General features: G+C 66.3%; 3 protein-coding genes across 8 annotated transcripts in view; 1 reads left to right on the forward strand and 2 right to left on the reverse strand.

Annotated features, from left to right (window-relative positions):
• Positions 1–6,346: 6,346 nt before the first annotated feature.
• MAZ (MYC associated zinc finger protein) lies at positions 6,347–16,711 on the reverse strand. 6 transcript variants are annotated; one of them, XM_077807000.1, is made up of 7 exons: positions 16,565–16,711; positions 14,473–14,562; positions 11,755–12,527; positions 11,567–11,630; positions 10,957–11,128; positions 8,040–8,265; positions 7,234–7,365 (listed from the first exon to the last, which is right to left on the reverse strand). In XM_077807000.1, the coding sequence occupies exons 1-6, from the start codon at positions 16,598–16,600 to the stop codon at positions 8,054–8,056; spliced, it is 1,347 nt and encodes a 448-aa protein (XP_077663126.1). In that variant the 5' UTR covers positions 16,601–16,711; the 3' UTR covers positions 7,234–7,365; positions 8,040–8,053. The 6 variants fall into 6 exon arrangements, with proteins under 6 accessions (XP_077663128.1, XP_077663129.1, XP_077663126.1 ...); XM_077807001.1 differs by having other exon boundaries at positions 14,473–14,559; positions 16,565–16,627; XM_077807005.1 differs by lacking the exon at positions 16,565–16,711 and adding an exon at positions 14,661–15,714 and having other exon boundaries at positions 14,473–14,559.
• A 592-nt stretch (positions 16,712–17,303) lies between these two features.
• Positions 17,304–20,622, reverse strand: KIF22 (kinesin family member 22; the record flags this gene model as incomplete). Its single annotated transcript, XM_077806989.1, is given in 10 exon segments — positions 17,304–17,429; positions 17,865–17,924; positions 18,014–18,214; positions 18,217–18,221; positions 18,448–18,582; positions 18,712–18,844; positions 19,136–19,310; positions 19,389–19,488; positions 19,595–19,748; positions 20,176–20,622. Coding segments are annotated over 10 exon segments (1,536 nt in total), but the record flags the coding sequence as incomplete, so codon positions are not given.
• Positions 20,623–21,044: 422 nt separating this feature from the next.
• The window catches only part of LOC144258861 (coronin-1A-like), a 7,247-nt gene continuing 7,075 nt past the window's right edge, over positions 21,045–21,216 (forward strand). Inside the window, 1 exon segment of the mRNA XM_077806990.1 lies at positions 21,045–21,055. Coding sequence (XP_077663116.1) covers positions 21,045–21,055 — 11 coding nt within the window.

The following is a 21,216-nucleotide window of genomic DNA, read 5'->3' on the forward strand; positions in this document are numbered from 1 at the left end:
ATTTGGGGACCTGGGGACATATGGGGGCTCTGGGGGAGATTTGGGGTCCCTGGGGGCAATTCAGGAGGTTCCGGGGGCCGCGCCCCTCACTCACGGCCAAAGTTGATGGCGACTGAGAGGATGATGATGATGACGCCCCCGAGCAGGGCCACCATGCTCAGCAGTTTGGCCACACGGCCCAGCCGCCGCGCCCCGTCCACGTCCCCCTGCTGCAGGCTGTTCCGGGACTGTGGGGAGAGACGTGGGGTAAGATGGGGGGGGGGCTCCTGGCCCTATAACCCCCCCACATCACCGCCCCGAGACCCCCTCCCGCATGGCAGGGGGCAGGGGCAGGGCAGGGGATATCTGTGGCCCCGAGAGCTATTGGGGAAATAGGGGGGATATGGGGCATGCAGGGGGGGGTCTGGTGGGTTTGGGGTACAGCAGGAGGGGTGGGTGGAGTATTTTGGAGGACTGGGGACTGCAGTGGGGTTATTGGATTCTTTGGGATTTTCTGGGGCCCAGAGGCTATTAGGGGTGCAGTGGGGGGTTGTTGGGGGCTTTGGGGACATGGTGGGGTGGGGGGGCGCAGTGTGGAATACTAAGGTGCAGTGGGGGTTTTGATGTGACGTGGACAGTTTTGGGTTGCAGTGGGGGGGTACTGGGGGCATGTTGGGGGGCTCTGGGGGGTGCTGGGTTTCTGGAGCGCATGGGGTGAGGTGGGGTTCTGGGGGTGCTGGGTTTCTGGGAAGCATGCAGGTGAGATGGGGGACTGGGGGGGTGCAATGGGTTTCTGCGGGACATGGGGGCATGGTGGGGGGCTCTGGGGGGTGCAGTGGGTTTCTGTGGGGCATGAGGGCTGCAGCAGGGGGCTCTGGGATATGGTGTTTCTGAGGGGGTGCAAAGGGGGGGTTCTGGGGGCACATTGGGTTCCTGGCAGGCATGGGGGGGCATGGTGGGGAGCTCTGGGGTGTGGTGGGTTTCTAGTGGGTTTCCAGGGAGCATGGGGGGTATGTTGGGGGGCTCTGGGGTGGTCTGGGGGCATAGTGGGAGGCTCTGGGGGGGTAGTTGTTTTCTGGGGGGCTCTGGGAAACAGTGGGTTTCACAGGTTTCTGGGGGGCATGTTGGGGGCTCTGGAGTGGGCTGGGAGTGTGGTGGGGGCTCTGAGTGGTGGTGGGGGGCTCTGGAGGGGAGGTGGAGGGCTCTGGGGGGCAGTGGGGGGCTTGGGGGTGGCTCTCACCATGACGGAGTAAACGAAGGCGACGATGTTGATGGGCCAGATGGGGCAGAAGCAGGCCAGGGCGGCCAGCAGGATGTAATCCCGCGGCTTCTCCGCCTCCGGGCCCCCCTCGGCCCCCGAGGGCTGGCGGCTCAGGCTAGGACGGGGTGAGCCTGCCCCCGCCAGATGCACCTGGGACCCCACCAGGCTGCCCCGCACCCGCGGCCCCCCGTTAGCGCTGGCCTTGCCCCCCAAGTCGCCCAGGGAGGCCGATTTGGAGTGAGCAGGGGCCGGAGTGGGGGGGGAGGTTTGGGGGGGGCAGGGGGCACCCCCCACACCCACGGCCTGTCCATTTTGTTGGGGCCCCTCCTCAGGCTCCCCCTCATCCTCCACCATCACAGTCACTGCTGGTGAGGGGGGGGCATGTGGGGCTGAGGGGGGGGCAGGTGGGGCAGAAGAGGAAATGACTCGTGCCGGTGGGGGAACGTCTGGGGCCGAGGGGGGGGCATCTGGGGCCGAGGGGGGAACGTCTGGGGCCGAGGGGGGTGACTGCAGCTCAGTTGGCCCCAGGGGGGGTGTCTCGTCCTTTTCCGTGTCGTCCGACATTGGGGTGCCCTGGGCGAAGAGATGGGAGGGGTAGAGACACAGGGACACAGACCCACAACTCACTGTCCCACCCCTGAACCTCCTCCCACCCCCCACTTCCCCCCCAACTCCCTCCCATCCCCCACCCCTACTGCCCCCAACCCCCTCCTGCCCCACACTCCCTCTCATCCCCCACTTCCCCACCCCCAACCTCCCCCACCCCCTCCCATCCCCCCTGCCCCACCCACCAAAAAACCTCCCATCCCCCACTGCCCCAATCTCCTCCCACCCCCCCACAACTCCCTCCCATCCCCCACCCCTACTGCCCCCCAACCTCCTCCAGCCCCACACTCCCTCTCATCCCCCACTTCCCCACCCCCAACCTCCTCCCATCCCCCACTGCCCCACCCATGAACCTCCTCCCACCCCTCACTGCCCCACGCCCCAAAAAACCCTCCCACCCCGCACTGCCCCCCCAAACTCCCTCCCAGCCCCCACCCCTACTGCCCCCCAACCCCCTCCAGTCCCACACTCCCTCCCATCCTCCACTTCCTCAACCCGAACTTCCTCCCATCCCCAACTGCACCCAACCTCCTCTCATCCCCACCCCGAACCACCTCCCATCCCGCCACTTCCCCCCAATCTCCCTCTCATCCCCCACTTCCCCACCCCCAACTTCCTCCCACCCCCTCCCATCCCCCCTGCCCCACCCCCCCAAAAAAACCCTACCATCCCCCACTGCTCCAACCTCCTCCCACCCCCCAACTCCCTCCCATCCCCCACTCCTACTGCCCCCAACCCCCTCCTGCCCCAAACTCCCTCCCATCCCCTACTGCCCCACCCCCGAATCTTCTCACTGCCCCACCCCGCAAAAAAACCCTACCATCCCCCACTGCCCCAACCTCCTGTCACCCCCACTTCCCCCCCAAACTCCCTCCCATACCCCACCCCGAATCTCCTCCCACCTCCACTGCCCCCAACCTCCTCCAATCCCCCACTCCCCCCCGAACTCCCTCCCATCCCCCACCCCTACTGCCCCCGAACCCCCCCCTCATCCCCCACTTCCCCACCCCAACCTCCTCCCACCCCCCACAACTCCCTCCCATCCGCACCCCCTACTGCCCCAACCTCCTCCCACCCCACTCCCTTCTGGCCCCCAAGCCCCCTCGTGTCCCCCCCCATTTCCCCCCGGAGCCCCCTCCCATCCGCCAACACCTCCTGGGGGCTGGCTTGGGTTGTTTTCCCTTATCTCAGGGTGGGGGAGGGGAAGAGAGGCAGGCCAGGGCCCCCCTCCCCCCGCTCCCCCTGTGCCGGCGGCTCCTGCCCGGGGGGGGTCGGTCCCTACCTGTCGCGCTGCCCGAGATGCTGGGGGGGAACCGGGTGCGGCGGCTGCAGACAGGCTCCCCCCCCACCCCCGGGAGGCGGGATGGAGCGAGCGAGGGAAACGCGCTAGCGGAGGGAGGGAGGCAACAGCCAGCCCCCCCCCGCCGCCCCGGCTTTGTCTGGGGCTGAGACTGACCCCCCCCAGCCCCCACCCCCGTCACATGCAGCTACAGCCGCCTCGGGACTGGAGCAGTCAGCTCAGCCCCCCCCCCCCGCCCAGCGCCGCCTGGGGGGGCAGCCCCTGGGAGAGGGGGCACCGGGGAGGGAGGTGGCTTCGGGTGGAGCGGGGGCTGCAGGTCGGGAGTGAGGGGCACCACGGAGCTGGGTGGGGGGGGGACTGCAGGTCGGGAGTGAGGGGCACCACGGAGCTGGGGGGGGGGGCTGCAGGTCGGGAGTGAGGGGCGCCCCAGGGCTGGGTCGGGGGGCTGCAGGTCGGGAGTGAGGGGCACCACGGAGCTGGGGGTGGGGCTGCAGGTCGGGAGTGAGGGGCGCCCCAGGGCTGGGTCGGGGGGCTGCAGGTCGGGAGTGAGGGGCACCACGGAGCTGGGGGGGGGGGTGCAGGTCGGGAGTGAGGGGCACCACGGAGCTGGGGGGGGGGCTGCAGGTCGGGAGTGAGGGGCGCCCCAGGGCTGGGTCGGGGGGCTGCAGGTCGGGAGTGAGGGGCGCCGCAGGGCTGGGTCGGGGGGCTGCAGGTCGGGAGTGAGGGGCACCACGGAGCTGGGGGTGGGGCTGCAGGTCGGGAGTGAGGGGCGCCCCAGGGCTGGGTCGGGGGGCTGCAGGTCGGGAGTGAGGGGCACCACGGAGCTGGGGGCGGGGCTGCAGGTCGGGAGTGAGGGGCGCCGCAGGGCTGGGTCGGGGGGCTGCAGGTCGGGAGTGAGGGGCACCACGGAGCTGGGGGGGGGGCTGCAGGTCGGGAGTGAGGGGCACCACGGAGCTGGGGGGGGGGCTGCAGGTCGGGAGTGAGGGGCGCCCCAGGGCTGGGTCGGGGGGCTGCAGGTCGGGAGTGAGGGGCACCACGGAGCTGGGGGGGGCTGCAGGTCGGGAGTGAGGGGCACCACGGAGCTGGGGGGGGGGCTGCAGGTCGGGAGTGAGGGGCACCACGGAGCTGGGGGCGGGGCTGCAGGTCGGGAGTGAGGGGCGCCGCAGGGCTGGGTCGGGGGGCTGCAGGTCGGGAGTGAGGGGCACCACGGAGCTGGGGGGGGCTGCAGGTCGGGAGTGAGGGGCACCACGGAGCTGGGGGCGGGGCTGCAGGTCGGGAGTGAGGGGCGCCGCAGGGCTGGGTCGGGGGGCTGCAGGTCGGGAGTGAGGGGCACCACGGAGCTGGGTCCGGGGACTGCAGGTCGGGAGTGAGGGGCACCACGGAGCTGGGGGCGGGGCTGCAGGTCGGGAGTGAGGGGCACCACGGAGCTGGGGGGGGGGCTGCAGGTCGGGAGTGAGGGGCGCCGCAGGGCTGGGTCGGGGGGCTGCAGGTCGGGAGTGAGGGGCACCACGGAGCTGGGTCGGGGGGGCTGCAGGTCGGGAGTGAGGGGCACCACGGAGCTGGGGGGGGGGCTGCAGGTCGGGAGTGAGGGGCACCACGGAGCTGGGGGGGGCTGCAGGTCGGGAGTGAGGGGCGCCCCAGGGCTGGGTCGGGGGGCTGCAGGTCGGGAGTGAGGGGCACCACGGAGCTGGGGGCGGGGCTGCAGGTCGGAGTGAGGGGCGCCCCAGGGCTGGGTCGGGGGGCTGCAGGTCGGGAGTGAGGGGCACCACGGAGCTGGGGGGGGCTGCAGGTCGGGAGTGAGGGGCACCACGGAGCTGGGGGGGGGCTGCAGGTCGGGAGTGAGGGGCGCCCCAGGGCTGGGTCGGGGGGCTGCAGGTCGGGAGTGAGGGGCACCACGGAGCTGGGGGGGGCTGCAGGTCGGGAGTGAGGGGCACCACGGAGCGGGGGGCGGGGGCTGCAGGTCGGGAGTGAGGGGCGCCGCAGGGCTGGGTCGGGGGGCTGCAGGTCGGGAGTGAGGGGCACCACGGAGCTGGGGGGGGGGCTGCAGGGGCTGCAGGTCGGGAGTGAGGGGCACCACGGAGCTGGGGGGGGCTGCAGGTCGGGAGTGAGGGGCGCCGCAGGGCTGGGTCGGGGGGCTGCAGGTCGGGAGTGAGGGGCACCACGGAGCTGGGGGGGGGCTGCAGGGGCTGCAGGTCGGGAGTGAGGGGCACCACGGAGCTGGGGGGGGCTGCAGGTCGGGAGTGAGGGGCGCCGCAGGGCTGGGTCGGGGGGCTGCAGGTCGGGAGTGAGGGGCGCCGCAGGGCTGGGTCGGGGGGCTGCAGGTCGGGAGTGAGGGGCACCACGGAGCTGGGGGGGGGCTGCAGATCGGGAGTGAGGGGCGCCCCAGGGCTCACCCCCCGCCCCAGCGGGTTATAAATGTTGGCTGCGGGACTGGGCGCGAGAGATTTTAGCTGGTTTCGTGGGGAGAGTCCGGGGCGCCAGAGCCGCGGGAACCGCCCAGAAACACCCCGCCCCCCCACGCCCCCAGCTCCGCTGGGATTCCCGGCCTCTGCAGGAGGCGGGGGGGGCAGCTCCCAGTTCTCCCCCCCCCCGCTCGGTGACTCAGGCCCTGGCTCAATAGCAGTTTAATGGGGCGAGCGGCGCCGGGGGGGTCCCAGGGGAGGGAGCGATGCACCCCCGGCGCGGGGTCCCGGCAGCGGCTGGGGGCAGGGAGCTGGGGGGAGCCCCGCAGTGGGGGATGGGGCCTGGGGGGTGCCTGGGAGGGGATCCCGGCTGGGAGGGTGGTAGGAGCTGTGTTGGGGGGCATAGACACCCCCCACTTCCACTTTCCACCCAGCCCCGCTCTTGGCTTTGAGAGACCCTACAATAAACAAAGGACATTGGGTTGCGGTTTTCACCCTTGTTACTAAAAGCTTTCGCTGGTGAGACATGGGGGTGAGGAGGGAAATGGGTCCCTGGAGAGGCAGGGAAGTGGGGCCCCAGGGACGGAGGGAGGGAAGTGGGGTCCCGTCGGGGAGTGGGGTCCCCGGGGAGGCAGGGAGGGAAGTGGGGCAGCGGGGGGGGAGTGTGGTCTCTGGGGAGGCAAGGAGAGATATGGGGCACCGGGAGGGGAGTGGGGTGCCTGGGGAGGCAGCGAGGGAAGTGGGGTACGGGGGGTTCCCCGGTGCTGACGCGTTAGAAGAAAGACTCAAGGCGGCGCGTGGTTTATTCGTCGTGGTTTTATACAATACAAAAGAGCGCGGGGGGAACCCCCAGACGTCGGGGGGCCATGCAGGGGGGCGGGGGCTGAGTCAACGCGAGACGCGGCTGGACCGAGAACACGAACACGAGAAAACAAAATAAATCATAAAATCCCATAGAAAACGGCGGGGGGGACGGACAGAGGGAGGTCTGGGGGGTCAGGAGACCCCTGGACAGAAGGGTGCTAAGGCTGGGGGGAAACTGGGGGGACCCCAGGACAGAAGGGAATCGGAGGTCTCCCCTATGGGAGGGGGGATTGGACCAGGGCTGGTACCAGCCCCCAGCAATATCCGTGACACTCCCCAGCTAGCCCAGCCCTGGGCCCCCCTGCACCTTCATGAATCCGGCTGGTGAGGGGGTGGGAGCTCTGGGGCTGGGCCAGGGGTTCCCTACAGACCTCAGGGCCCAGATGCAGCTGCCCCAGGACTCCTGGGTTCGCTGTAGACCTTGGGGCGCAGGGCCCAGATGCAGCTGCCTCCAGACACCGGGGTCCCCTATAGACCTCGGCCCATTCCCCAGCCAAGGATCGAGTAAGATTGATTTTGGGATGGGGGGGCTATTGGGGGGTTTAGAGGTGAGGGGGCCCCTCTGTCCAGGGAGAAGAGGACGGTTGGGGAGGGCAGGCTGTGTGGCCTGTCTGGACAGGGGAGGTGGGCGGTCCCCATCTCTCTGGGGGGAGGGGATGGTGGGGGGCCCCCGTCTGTCCGGTGTCGCGTCCTCCCTTTGCCAAGCGTGAGGAGAGGACCCAACATTCAATCCTCCCTGGCCGCGGGTTCTGGTTCCGGCAGCGCCGTGGGGGGCTACGGCGGCGCTGTGGGGGGACGACCTTGGGGGAAGGGTCAGCTCCTGCCCCCCACGAATCACCAGGGCTGTGTGGGGAGCGGTTGGCTCACCACAGGGGCCCCCTCCATGGGCAGGACAGTGACGGCCGACGTGGGCGGGGCCGCTGCTGCTGCCAGGGGGCACAGCTCGCCCGTACCTGTGGGGGGAGACAGAGATGAGAGGGTGTGTGTGGGTGCCTCCCATAATACCCCCAGCACATCCTGTTAACTCTGAACCCTACTGACTCCCACCTGGCTAGTTCTGCCCCCTCCACACACAGACAGACCCTGGATCAGACAGACACACTCATGCTCTAAGAGTGGGGGAGGGGCTAACACCAGATCCTTTGATCTTGGGGCACAGGGCCCAGACCCAGCTGTTCCCGGACGCCAGGGTTCCCTACAGACCTTGGGGCCCAGACACAGCCACCCCCAGGACTCCTGGGGTCCCTATAGATCTTGGGGCGCAGCCGCAGCCACCCCTGGACGCTGGGGTTCTCAACAGACCTTGGGGCGCAGGGCCCAGAGGCAGCCGCCCCCAGACGCTGGGGTTCTCTAGAGACCTTGGGGCCCAGGGCTCAGATGCAGCTGCCCCTGGATGCCGGGGTTTTCTACAGACCTCGGGGCGCAGATGCAGCTGCCCCTAGGACTCCTGGGTTCTCTGTAGACCTTGGGGCACAGGGCCCAGATGCAGCTGCCTCCAGACCCCGGGGTCCCCTATAGACCTTGGGCACAGGCCCCAGACGCAGCCGCCCCTGGACACTGGGGTTCTCTATAGACCTTGGGGCGCAGGGCCCAGAGGCTCCCCTCCCCCAGTAGGCGAGCAGCTTGCCTGTCCCTGGCGATTCACCGCAGCGGTTGGGCCTCAGCGGGCGCGGCCCCGGGCCCCTCTCCGGCTCCAGCCCCGGCCCCAGCGTGCGTCTGCAGGTGCCCGTTGAGCTGTGCCGGGGTCTTACAGTGCACGCCGCACAGCTTGCAAAGGAAGCGCTCCACCCGCGGGGCCGACAGTCCGTGGTCCTTGACTGCGTGCACCCGGAGGTAAGCCGCTGTGGTGAACCCTACGGGGGGCGAGAAGGACAAACCACCGGGTCAGCGTCCGCCACACAACCCTGGGGCCTGTTCTACTCTGCTGCTGCGGTGCTCTGCCCCAGAGGCGGCTGCATCTCAGCACCGGACCAGGGGTCCCATAGGAACTGCCCCGGCCTCGCCCCAGAGGCGGCTGCATCTCAGCACCGGACCAGGGGTGCCCATAGGAACTGCCCCGGCCTCGCCCCAGAGGCGGCTGCGTCTCAGCACCGGACCAGGGGTCCCGCAGGAACTGCCCCGGCCCCGCCCCAGAGGCGGCTGCGTCTCAGCACCGGACCAGGGGTCCCCGTAGGAACTGCCCCGGCCTCGCCCCAGAGGCGGCTGCGTCTCAGCACCGGACCAGGGGTGCCCATAGGAACTGCCCCGGCCTCGCCCCAGAGGCGGCTGCGTCTCAGCACCGGACCAGGGGTGCCCATACGAACTGCCCCGGCCCCGCCCCAGAGGCGGCTGCGTCTCAGCACCGGACCAGGGGTGCCCATAGGAACTGCCCCGGCCCCGCCCCAGAGGCGGCTGCGTCTCAGCACCGGACCAGGGGTCCCCGTAGGAACTGCCCCGGCCTCGCCCCAGAGGCGGCTGCGTCTCAGCACCGGGCCAGGGGTGCCCATAGGAACTGCCCCGGCCTCGCCCCAGAGGCGGCTGCGTCTCAGCACCGGACCAGGGGTGCCCATACGAACTGCCCCGGCCTCGCCCCAGAGGCGGCTGCATCTCAGCACCGGGCCAGGGGTGCCCATAGGAACTGCCCCGGCCCCGCCCCAGAAGCGGCTGCGTCTCAGCACCGGACCAGGGGTCCCCGTAGGAACTGCCCCGGCCCCGCCCCAGAGGCGGCTGCGTCTCAGCACCGGGCCAGGGGTCCCCGTAGGAACTGCCCCGGCCCCGCCCCAGAGGCGGCTGCGTCTCAGCACCGGGCCAGGGGTCCCCGTAGGAACTGCCCCGGCCCCGCCCCAGAGGTGGCTGCGTCTCAGCACCGGGCCAGGGGTCCCCGTAGGAACTGCCCCGGCCCCGCCCCAGAGGCGGCTGCGTCTCAGCACCGGGCCAGGGGTCCCGTAGGAACTGCCCCGGCCCCGCCCCAGAGGTGGCTGCGTCTCAGCACCGGGCCAGGGGTCCCCGTAGGAACTGCCCCGGCCCCGCCCCAGAGGCGGCTGCGTCTCAGCACCGGGCCAGGGGTCCCCGTAGGAACTGCCCCGGCCCCGCCCCAGAGGCGGCTGCGTCTCAGCACCGGGCCATGGGTCCCCGTAGGAACTGCCCCGGCCCCGCCCCAGAGGCGGCTGCGTCTCAGCACCGGGCCATGGGTCCCCGTAGGAACTGCCCCGGCCCCGCCCCAGAAGCGGCTGCGTCTCAGCACCGGACCAGGGGTCCCCGTAGGAACTGCCCCGGCCCCGCCCCAGAGGCGGCTGCGTCTCAGCACCGGACCAGGGGTCCCCGTAGGAACTGCCCCGGCCCCGCCCCAGAGGCGGCTGCGTCTCAGCACCGGGCCAGGGGTCCCGTAGGAACTGCCCCGGCCCCGCCCCAGAGGCGGCTGCGTCTCAGCACCGGGCCAGGGGTCCCCGTAGGAACTGCCCCGGCCCCGCCCCAGAGGCGGCTGCGTCAGCACCAGGTGAGAAAACGTGAGAGGTGCAAGCTCGTTAACGTCTGCCCGCGTGTGACAAGCCTGGCCCGGCAGCCCTCTGCCCCGGCAGCCCTCTGTCCCGGCAGCCCTCTGTCCCGGCAGCCCTCTGTCCCGGCAGCCCTCTGCCCCGGCCCCAGACATCGAGAGAGCACCGCGGGCCCGGGTCAGTCCCGGCAGAGCCGGGGACGGAAGGTGGGGACCCGCCTGCTCGCCTGGCAGGCCCGAGGATGAGGGCAGAGGCCTTTGCTCCATGATGAGGCCGTGCAGGAACAGGTCCAGCCAGAAGGGGGCAGGCTACACACCCGCCGCCCTCGCCTACCTTGTTGTGCAGGGAACTTCCGCAGTGGGGGGCCCGGTCATTCGGAGGTGCTCTGCCTGCCCAGCGACCCCGGCCTGACGCGCCTGGCGCCCCAGGGACACAGAGCCCATGCTTGGCCTGTCGCTCGGGAAGACAGGGCCCAGCGCCCCCAGCCTGGCACTCTCCACTCCCAGTGCCTTGGGGCCTGCCCTGAGCCTGGCACGCCCCATACCTGGTATCCCGGGAAGACGAGTCCCACCCCTGGCCTGGCATTGCCCATGCATGGCACCCCAGAGAGATGGGGCTCACCCCCGGCCTGGTGCTCCCCACACCCGGCGCCCTGGGAAGATGGGGCACATGTGTGACCTGGCCCTCCCCATGCCTCGGGGTCTGCCCTGAGCCTGGCACTCCTCACACCTGGTGCCACGGGGAGACGGGGCACATGCCTGGCCTGTCACTTCCCACATCTGGTATCCCGGGAAGACGAGTCCCGCCCCTGGCCTGGCACTGTCCATGCATGGCACCCCAGGGAGATGGGGCCCACCCCCAGCCTGGTGCTCCCCACACCCGGCACCCTGGGAAGATGGGGCCTACCCCCGGCCTGGTGCTCCCCACGCCCTGGGGAGACGGGGCCCGCGCCTGGCCTGGCACTCCCGCCCCCGGTGGGTACAGTGGGGTAGAGCCCAGCCCAGTAGTGGGTCTGGCAGCACCGGGGGCACACGGCTCTCACTCTCTCGCACACACACGGGTGCCCCCTACCTTTGTTGCACAGCTCACAGATGTGGTTGGGCCCCTGGCTGTGCACCTTCATGTGGTCCGTGATGTAGGCCGCGCTCAGCATCTTGCCGCACACGTGACACGGCACCTTCTCCTCGTGGCGCACCGTGTGTGCCCGCAGCCGGTCCTTCGTGGCGAAGGCCGCCTCGCACGTCTGGGAGGAGCCGGGGGGGGGGGGGGGGTTAGGGGCAAGCCAAGGGGCCGGCCCCCTGGGCTGCCATCCCGGACATCTTGCTCTCCCTAAAAGCACTCTGGGGCCCCTCTAGGGGAGTTGTCCCAGATGCCTGGGTCCCATCCCAGTCTCTGGTAGAGCTGTGGGGCCCCTTGCGGGAGCTGTCACACACACCTGGGTCCCATACCCCGTTGCGGTCTCTGGGAGCGCTGTGGGACTCCTCAGGGAAGCCATCCTGGACGACTGGGTCCCATTCCCCACCCCAGTCCCCCCAGAAGTGCTGTGAGGACCCCTGGAGGAGCTGTCCCGGACACCTGGGTCCCGTCCCCCACCCCAGTCTCTCTAAACGCTGTGGCGTTTCTGTGGGGCTGCGGGCCCTGGGGGGGGGTAGGGCGCAGGGGGATGCAGGCGGGTAGGTACCTCACATTTGAAGGGTCTCTCTGTCGAATGCACCTGGCGCACATGGCTGTTGAGATGGTCTGGCCTATGGGGGGAGCAAATACAGGTCACGGCTTGGCAACCCCCCTGCAGCCCCAGCCGCCAGGCTGGCGAGGGGCTCTCTGGCCAGCCAGCGCCCCGCTCGGCTCCCCCCCCCGCGGCGGCCGTACCGGGAGAAGCTCTTGCCGCAGTGGCTGCAGACGTAGGGCTTGTGCACGGCGCCGTCGTGGGAGCGCACATGGTAACTCATGCGGTCCTTGCGCTTGAAGCGCTGCTGGCAGACGGGGCACTGGTAGGGCTTCTCGTCCGAGTGCGACAGCTTGTGCCGGTTGAGGTGGTAGACGTCGCGGAAGGCCTTGCCGCACATCTCGCAGGCGTGATTCTTCCGGATCCGCTTGCCAGAGGCCGTGGTGGTCACCAGCCCCGCGGCCCCGCCCCCCTCCGCCCCTGGCGCGGCCCCGCCCCCGCCGGCCCCCAGGGCCGAGACGCTCAGCAGGCTGAGGGGCACCATGGTGGGCATCTTCATGGTGGCAGGGCTGGGGCGGGCAGCCTTGGCGCCCGTGTGGATGGCCTCGTGGCGCCGGAGGTTGTAGCCGTTCTTGAACTCCTTGGCGCAGAGCGAGCAGATGTACGGCCCCTTGCTTTTCGACTTCTTCTGGGCCTCGCTGGGTGGGGGCGGCGCGGGCGGCTGGGCCGGGGGGGGCTGGGAGGCGGCCTGCGGGGCTGGGGCCACCTGCCCCCCGCTGCCCTCGGGCCCCGGCGGCTGCTGTTTCAGGGCTGCCGTGTCCACCGTGGAGGCAGCTGGAGCTGAGGCCGTGGCAGCCGCCACCACCGCCGCGGCTGCGGCCGTCTCCTGGGCGGCCGCCAGCACCGGGAGCAGGTCCACCTGCAGGGAATCAGCAGAGGTGGCTGGAGCAGGTGGCGGGGGTGCTGTGGTGGCAGCCTGCGGGGGAGGCAGAGGGGGTTAGAGGGAGGCGGGGGCAGACTCAGAAGAGGCGTCACAGTCAAAACCAACTAGGGTAAATTCCAGCTCCCCAAGCTTTGGATTTTCCATTGGAATTCCTGGGAAATTCCAGCCCCCAAAACTTTGTTCATAGAGACAAAAGCCTGTTCAATTAATTAATTACAAAGAAACAAACAAGCCCTGGGAAGTTCCACGCTCCAGAAGCTTATGGGATAACAAAGACGTGAGCAATCCCGGAAAGCCTTTTGTATTTGGTTAACCCAGGAATTCTGGCCCGACTCAATTTTGGTCATTTTATTTTGTTTCATGCCCTGTGACGCTGTAATTCAAAGCCAAACGTCATCAGATTTAATTTTAATTATTTAAAAATATATGGAAAACCCTTCTGCCTCCCCAACAACAACTGAAGAAATCAATTTGTTACCTGTAAAAAAATTCCAGGGGAAAAAAAATTGAAAGATTTATTTTAATATAATCCAGGGAAAGTCCAGCACAACAAAAATACCAGTCTTTAAAATAACCAAGTGACAAGGTTAGTTTGTCCTAGAGATTTTAAGGGGTTTTTCAATAAATTCAAAACACTGTAGGTGCAATTTCGCATTTTCTAAAAGATAAAGTGAAATATTTACAGAGGGGGCGGAGGGGAACTCATTTCAGCTAAGAAATCTCTTTAATTTTTATATATCTATACAAATTTAAAACAACTGCGATGTTTTAGGTAAAAAAAAATTCAATGCACCATTTTAAAAATGAAATGAGAAATTCCAACACAATTTTTTTTAATTTAAGGGAAAATAATGAGAAAAACAATAATGTAATATATTACCTTACATATTTTGACTGCATTTTTTCATAAAACATACAGAATTATATTAGATCTATAATGTAAAATGTCTAATCAGATTATATACACAATAAGCTTCCTTGGCTTATTTACCTGGAGAAATTCTGAAACAATGAACCCTGTTATGTTAAAGATTGTTCTGGAAATTCTCACTTTTTCAAATAAATTATTTACAAAAATAAACTGGGAGAAATTCCAACACAAACCCAACTCATTTTATTTTAATTGCGGAAAATAACTCGGAAATTCAAGACCAAAAAACTTTCTTATCTTTATTCTGACCATCTGAGGCCCCACTCCTCTGGAGATTTACGCACGGGACTAATTTTAGCCGTGAAAACCGTCTTACTAATTCAATGGGTCAATTCACACTCCTAAAACTAAAGGTGCATAGGACTTTGGAGGCCGGGATTGTCTATCATGATACAGATAAAGTGCAACTCAGATTGCCAGTTCGAAACAGCTAACCCTTACGAGTGTGGATGTAACTAGCCAAAAGCAATTTGTAGGAATATTTGTTTATTTAAAGTTAATTCCTTGTCATAATGTTTTTCATTAGTAACCTTAACTGTGATCCCCAAGCCCCATTTAAAACTCTCCCAGCAACCCCGTTGCTATGTACTTCACGTAACTGATCCCGTACCCAGGTAGTCAGATGGTATAATCGCTTAGAAATTGTATAATCAAATCAGATGCAATTATGAACTGCAGGACACGGTTAAGGAAATCTATAACGGGAATTTTTGGAACCAATTTTGCCCTTACTTGAGATATTTCCACAAATATCTTATTTTAGAGCCATAATGTTCTGGTTTTGCCACTTGTGGAAAGGCTTTAAGATAATTCCAGAAAACAATTTAAAGATAACGAAAGCAGAGTGTTTCTGTTGGACTAAACTATACGGGGATTCCTTGCCTGGTGCTGAGATGGATTTAAATTGGTGCCCCCTAGAGGGGAAAGGCCCCAAGTCCCGTTCCCCCCAGCCAGCCAGTGCCTGGCCCTGCGTAAATATCTGACCCAGCACCCTGTAGAGGAGAAAGTCCCCATGTCCCTGGCAGCCCTGCTGCCGCATTTGCTCACCTGGAAGGGGCTCTGGGTGCAGCCCTGGGAGGCGAAAAACCGGGACTGGATTTCGGCCCCGACCTGGAGGGGATTCTGTGTGTGACTCTGCTAATGTGAGAGGAGAGGTGGGTCAGAGGAGCCATGGGAGATGGAGCAGGGAGCTCGCCCGAGAGTCACTAAGCCCCCGGGGTGGGGATGGGAAATACCAAGCTCATCAGTGCGGGAGTTAACTCTGGTCCCTAACAATGGCCACGGTTTGCTGCTGATCATCCCAGTGGAACGGTTTCCCCTCCCCCACCCAAGCAGGAGGGGCTGTGATGGTAACAGCCAATGGGAGTGGGTTCGGGGACATGGTGGAGGAGAGGAGGGAGAGGCAGAGGGCAGTCTGAAGAAGACATGAGACAGTGGGGGACCTGGGTAGGAGGGTCTAGGCAGGGAGGGGGAGGGGCTGTGTTGTATGGAGAAGTGTGAGGCGAGGCAGCAGTGGGGCAGTGGAGGGGTCACAGGGCTAGGAAGGGGTCATGGGGTGAAAGAGCAGAAGGGTAGGGGAGGGGTTCTCTGAAGAGTGGGGTCACGGGGAGAGGGTCTCTCTGAGGGATCATGAGATGGGAGAGCAGTGGGTGTGGGGCTCTCTGTGAGGGGAGGGACCACAGAGTGGGGGAGGAGTGCAGTGGGGGAGAGTCTCTGTGAGGGGTGGGGCCATAGGGTGGAGGAGGAAGGATCTCTGAGAGGGGAAGGTGGTGGGGGAGAGGTCACACAGTTTGGGAGGGGTTCCTCTGAAGGAAGGGTCATGCGCTGCTTGGGGAGGGGTCCCCGTGAGGGGAGGTGGTAACATGATGGGGGAGGGGTCCCCGTGAGGGGAGGATGGTGAGGGAGGGGTCTCATGATGGGGGAAGGGTCCCTGCAAAGTGAGGGGTCACAGATTGGGAGAAGGGTCCCTGTAAGGGGAGGGTCACACAGAGAGGGAGAGGTGGCTGTGAGAGGAGGGTGGTGGGGGAGGGGTCACATGATGGGGGAGGGGTCCCCTGTAAGGCAAGTACCACACACTGGGGGCAGGGCTCCTGTGAGGAGAGGGGTCCCTGTGATGGGAGGGTCACACAGTGGGGAGGGGTTCCTGCGAGAGGAGGGTCACACAGTGGGGGAGGGGTTCTTGTGAGGGAAGGGTCACATGGTGGGGGGAGGGGGTCACACGGTGAGGGAAGGGTCCTTGTGACGGGAGGGGTCACAGTAGGTGATAAGGTCACATGGTGGGGGAGAGGTCTCTGTGAGGGGATGGTCACGCGGTGGGGGAGGGGTTTCTGTGAGGGGAGGGGGTCCCGGCGGGGGAGAGGTCACGCGGTGAGGGAGGGGTCTCTGGGAGGCGAGGGATCCTGGCGGGGGAGGGTCATGCACTGGGGGGAGGGGTTTCTATGAGGGGAGGGGTCCCGGCAGGGGAGGGTCACGCAGTGGGGGAGGGGTTTCTGTGAGGGGAGGGGTCCTGGCAGGGAAGGGTCACGCGGTGGGGGAGGGGTCATGCGGTGGGGGAGGGGTCTCTATGAGGGGAGGGTCACGTGGTGGGGGAGGGGTCTCTGTGAGGGGAGGGGTCCCGGCGGGGGAGGGTCACGCGGCGGGGGAGGATTCTCTGTGAGGGGAGGGTCACGCGGTGGGGGAGGGGTCTCTGGGAGGGGAGGGGTCCTGGCAGGGGAGGGTCACGCGGTGGGGGAGGGGGTTCCTGTGAGGGGAAGGTCACGCGGTGGGGGAGGGGTCTCTGTGAGGGGAGGGGTCCCGGCGAGGGGAGGGTCACGCGGTGGGGGAGGGGGTCTCTGTGAGGGGAGGGTCACGCGGTGGGGGAGGGGTCTCTGTGAGGGGAGGGGTCCTGGCAGGGGAGGGTCATGCGGTGGGGGAGGGGTTCCTGTGAGGGGAAGGTCACGCGGTGGGGGAGGGGTTCCTGTGAGGGGAGGGGGGTCCCGGCGGGGGAGGGGGGACGGCGCGGCGCGGCGCGGGGGCGCGCACGGCGGGTGTCGTGCGGCGCGCGGCCCCGCCCCCGCCGAGGCGGCCCCGCCCGCTGGGACTGGAGGGCGGGGGGCGGCGCGCGGCCCCCCCGCGCGGACTCGCGGCGGGCGGGGGGTACCTGGAAGATGAAGCTGCTCCAGTTGCTCGGGTCCATGGCGGCGGCGGGCGGGGGCCGGGGAGGGCGGGGGAGCGAGCGGGGAGCAGGAGCAGCGCCGCGCGGGCGGGGGGGGAGTGAGGTGGGAGGGGGGGGGAGGTGAGGAGGTAGCGGCGCGAGGACACCTCCGCGCCGACGCTGATTGGCCCCTTCAGCGCACGCTCTCGCGGCGCGCGACAGGCTCCCTGAGGGGGGGGCGTTAGTGATTGGCCGACGCTGGAGTCCTTGGCGTAGGGTTCTTGCAAAACTCCCATTGGTCGCTCCAGTGAGACTAAGAAGACGACCCCACGTGGGGTTGCTTCTGATTGGGTGAAACCCTCCGCGCTCAGCACCGCGTCGGCAAGTGCGCACGGTGACCGTTCGAGGAAGAAGGTGCTGATTGGCTGACGGCCCCGGGGCGCGCGCTTGCCCTGGTAACGGTCGTTTCCTTTTCCTCCCCCATCCCGTTAGCTTGTAACTACGCCCTCCCCTTGTTCACAAAATGGCCGCCCAGATTGACCTCTGACCCCGAGGCAGGGCGGAAGGCACCATGAGAGGGGACACGCTGGGGCACTGACCCACTCTCCCCCCCCGCGGGGAGATGGTAGTGCTCGCGCAGCCCGCACCGCACCATCCCTAGGGCCGCTCCCCTCTCCCGGCCTCCCTTAAGGGGGCAGAGCCTCTTAAAGGGGAGGCCCTCCCGTGCCGTGCGTTCGGCCGACACTTAGGGGTCGTGCTGGGGTCCCCGCGCCGGCGAAGGAGGAGGCGGAGTCGGGGTGACGGACACAGAGACCTTTATTGAGGGGGGGGGCGCGAGCGAGACACGGCCCAGGGCGCTCAGCAGGTTGGCCTGGGGGAGAGCAGCGAGTTAGAGCAGTGGGGACCCCCCCCGTGCCCCCCAGCCGAGCCTCCCCCCACAGCTTCCCCCCTTGCCCCCCACTTCACCCTGCCCCCCGCCCCTAGCCCCCCACTCCACCCTGCCCCCCACACAGCTGCCCCCCTTGCCCCCCACTTCACCCGGTCCCCTGCCCCTAGCCCCCCACACAGCTTCCCCCCTTGCCCCTACACCCCCACTTCACCCTGCCCCCCGCCCCTAGCCACCCCCACAGCTTCCCCCCATGCCCCTGCCACCCCAGTCCCTGCTTCCCCCCACCCCCTGCACTCCATGCTCCTGCGCCCCCAGCCCTGTCCCTCACCCCTTGTCCATCCCACGATGGCCCTGACACCGCCACAGCCCCCAGCCGTGCCTCCCCCCTGCCCTAGGCCATAACCCCCCCCCACTCACTTTCAGAAAAGAGGCCACTTGCTTGGCTGTCATCCCCTCCACCTTCTGAAGGTCCTCCACCTGCGAGAGAGGGGCAGAGTGACTGGCCCTGTCCCTTGCCCCCCACCGCGGCCCCCGCCGAGCCGCACTCCCGGCCCCCCCGCAGGTACCTGGGTGAAGGGCCCGTGGAGCTGTCTCCAGGCCATGATGAGCTGGGCTTTCTTGTCCCCGATGCGGTGCAGGGCACGCAGCTCCTTGGCACTGCCCTGGTTGAGCAGCACCAGCAGGTTCTCCCGGCTCTGGGCCAGCAGGTCAGGGCGCAGCATCAGCTCCCAGGGTGGAGCCTGGTTCTCAGCCCCCAGGCCCATCGGCCTGGCCCTGGGAGGGAGACATGGGCTGGGGGCAGTGACCTTCCACTACCAGGGGCCCCCCAGCACAGCAATCCACCCCCCAACTCTGCCCCCCAGCACAACTGGCTCCCCCATTCACCCCACCCCTGCCCATTTCCACCCCCTACTGTCCCAGCCCTCTCAACTGCCCCCCAACACTCGTGCCCCCCCTCAGCAATTCACCTCCAAGACACCCTGTGCACAGCCCCTCTCACCTGCTTCCTCTGTATGACCAGGAACCCCTTTGTCTCCACTGGGCGTGGCCTGCTTCCCAAGGGGGGTGTGCACTGCAGAGCAGGGGGCAGGGTTAGCAGGGCTAGGAGCCAGGACACCCGGGTTCCATCCCAGTTCTGGAAGGGGAGTGGGGTCCAGGGGTTAGAGCAGGGGGGCACTGGGAGCCAGGATGCCCGGGTTTCGCTCTACAAGAGTGCTGTCTAGTGGTTCGATCAGGCGAGGACTGGGGCCCTGAGCCCCCTTACCTTGCTGCAGGGGCAGGACCACGGCCTGTTTCCGGGCCCTGGGGGGGGCCTGGCTGTCGCGCAGGGGCTTGGGCTGACAGGCGTTGTCCAGCAGTGCCAGAGCTTCTAGCGCCTTCTGCCTCTCCTTCAGCTTCTGTAGGGGAGGCCAGGTCAGGGGGAGGGTAGGTGGAGGGCACATGGGGCCAGCCACAGGCCAGCTGGGCACAAGGGGGTTTGGGGCTGGAGGGAACCAGGGAAGCAATGGGAGAAGGGTTATGGGGCTATGGGAACAGGTTACGGGGTGGGGCTAGAGAGTGCAGGGGAACCATGCAGGGGTCCCCCGGCTCAGGTGTAAGGGTACAAGGAGCCATGTGGGAGTCCTCAAGGAGCCAGGCAGGGCTCTGGGGGGTCCCCAGAGCAGCACATGGATGTGGGGCTCACCCACCTGCAGCTCGCCGCGTGTCTCCTCCAGCTGGCGCAGCAGGGCCACCCGCTCCCGCCGGGGGGTGCTGAGCAGCGGCAGCCTCCGCCCAGCACCCCCCTGCTGCTTCTCCAGCTGCTCCAGGCCCAGCAGCCGCTGCACCAGCCTTGGGTCCAGCTGCTCCAGGGGCAGCAGGGAGCTTGGGGGAGAGGAGACTGACCATTAGCCCAGCAACTCCCACCACGCACCCCCACTCCCCAGGGCTCCCTCCCCTCACCTGAGCGGCTTGGCCTCGGGGGGCTCCTCCTTGTGAGGACTCTTGGCCCCTGGGCTGGCACTGCCGGCTCCAGGATCCTCATGAGGCCTCTTGCGTGCAGCTGTGGGAAGAGAAGGGTGAGGCCAGGCTAGGCACAACCCCTGGGGTCACCCCCCCATTGATCCCTTAGCCCCATGGACAGGGAGCCTGGCCCGGCCCAGCCTTACCTGGGGCCTGCAGTGTCTCCTGGGTGAAGGGCCGGTTCACCACCTGCTTGGACTTGGCAGCAAAGTTCAGCGTGCTCAGCGTGTCAAAATAGAAGTGTTGCTCGGGGGCGACATTCGCAATGATCACACTGTGAGCTGAGCCCCCCAGGGAGTCCTGGGGAGAGAGAGAACCCAGGAGTCCTGCACCTGCCCCTGCTCTAACCACCAGCTCCCAGTCCCCTCCCAGAGCTGAGAGAGAACCCAGGAGTCCTGCACCAGTCCCCTCACGCTGGCAAAGCTGGGCAGGGCAGGGGACTGTGCATCTGGTGCTACCCCTTCCCCGGTATTTGGTTTTTGTCCCCCTCGGCTCTCTGCGCTCCAGGCCCCACGTCCCGACCCAGTTCGACTTTGATACTGAGCCTCTGATGCCCAAGAGCTCCCTGCTCCGTTGCTGGAGAACACCAGGTGGGAGCAGTGTCAGGGTAGAGTCCTGGTGTGTGCACCCCCACCCCAGGATAGGACCCCAGCGTGCATTCCTCCCCTGCAGCCTCTGGCCCCAGCCCCACCCCTGTTCCAGGGGAGGACCCCAGCGGCCAGCACACCTGCAGCAGGCGGGTGAGCTTGCTGTCGCGGTATGGCACACGGGGCAGCCCCTGGTTGAGGGCGTCCACCACCTTGCTGAGCACATGCAGGGAGGCATTGATGGCACCGCTCTCTTTGAGCCGCAGGCCACGGTTGCCAGTGCGCCGGTTGTCCTCAGAACCGGCCAGGTCAATGAGGCAGAGCTTGGCCGTGCGGCGGCGGTGGGGGGGTGCCTGCTGGGTCCGCGACACCCGCACCAGCAGCACGGCGTGGCTGCGGCTTGAGCGGTCGTTGAGCTGAGTGGAGGCTACAGTGCGGTTGCGGCTGGCTGGCAGGAAGTGCCGCTCGAAGTCCCCGAAGCCTCCCAGCTCTCGCTCAGTCAGCCCCGGGATCAGGATGTTCCGGTCCCGGTCCTCCCGGATCGGCAGGTCCTGCTGGGACGGCTCCAGCAGGTCCAGCACCTGGAGTTGGAGGGATTATCAGAGGAAGGATCCTGCTGCCCCCTACCAGTGTTCCCAGCAGCCCCACCCCCACCCCCCCATCCCGGTCAGGCAGGGCTCCCAGCACCCTCCCACCCCTATCCTGGACTGCCAAGATTCTCCCTGCCCCATCATCTCACCAGCCCCAGCCAGTGCACTTCTCCACATGCATCACCCACCTGTCCCCTGGTGTCTCAGTTTCTCTCTCCTCACCCCCGACCAAGAGGGAATCCCCTATCAGCCCATCCCAGATCAGCAAGAGCCTACTAGCCCATCTCCCTTCTGGTTCACTCCCACATACACCTGCCAACCCCACTCAGACTGGTAGGTGGGATAAAGTGGGAATTTTGTGTCATATTTTGATGAAGCCTGTGAGTCACAGTTTCCCCTCTATGCTGCACCATCACGCAATGGGGAGAAGGTCTGTCAGCTCTCAGGGTAGGCAAACCTACAGCTGTGAATGTCTCCAAGCTGCCTGGAGCCTTAGGTCCCATCAGTGGAGTTTATAAGATGACAATGGCAATCCCTGTCACCTGGGCTTTGATACCTAGCGACCAGGACCATGGCCAACCCACCTCTCCT

This window comes from Eretmochelys imbricata, unplaced genomic scaffold, assembly GCF_965152235.1.
Source record: "Eretmochelys imbricata isolate rEreImb1 unplaced genomic scaffold, rEreImb1.hap1 Scaffold_45, whole genome shotgun sequence".
Classification (NCBI taxonomy): Eukaryota; Metazoa; Chordata; order Testudines; family Cheloniidae; genus Eretmochelys; species Eretmochelys imbricata.

What these genes read in the sequence shown, in the direction of transcription:
- MAZ (XM_077807000.1), bottom strand. Translation starts at nt 16,600, where the DNA reads ATGGACCCGAGCAACTGGAGCAGCTTCATCTTCCAG. An exon ending in GGAGCAGCTTCATCTTCCAG is followed by an intron (nt 14,563 to 16,564) that starts GTACCCCCCGCC and finishes CTCTCACATTAG; the next exon opens with CAGAGTCACACACAGAATCC. An exon ending in CTGTGAGCTGTGCAACAAAG is followed by an intron (nt 8,266 to 10,956) that starts GTAGGGGGCACC and finishes CGCCCCCCGTAG; the next exon opens with GGTTCACCACAGCGGCTTAC.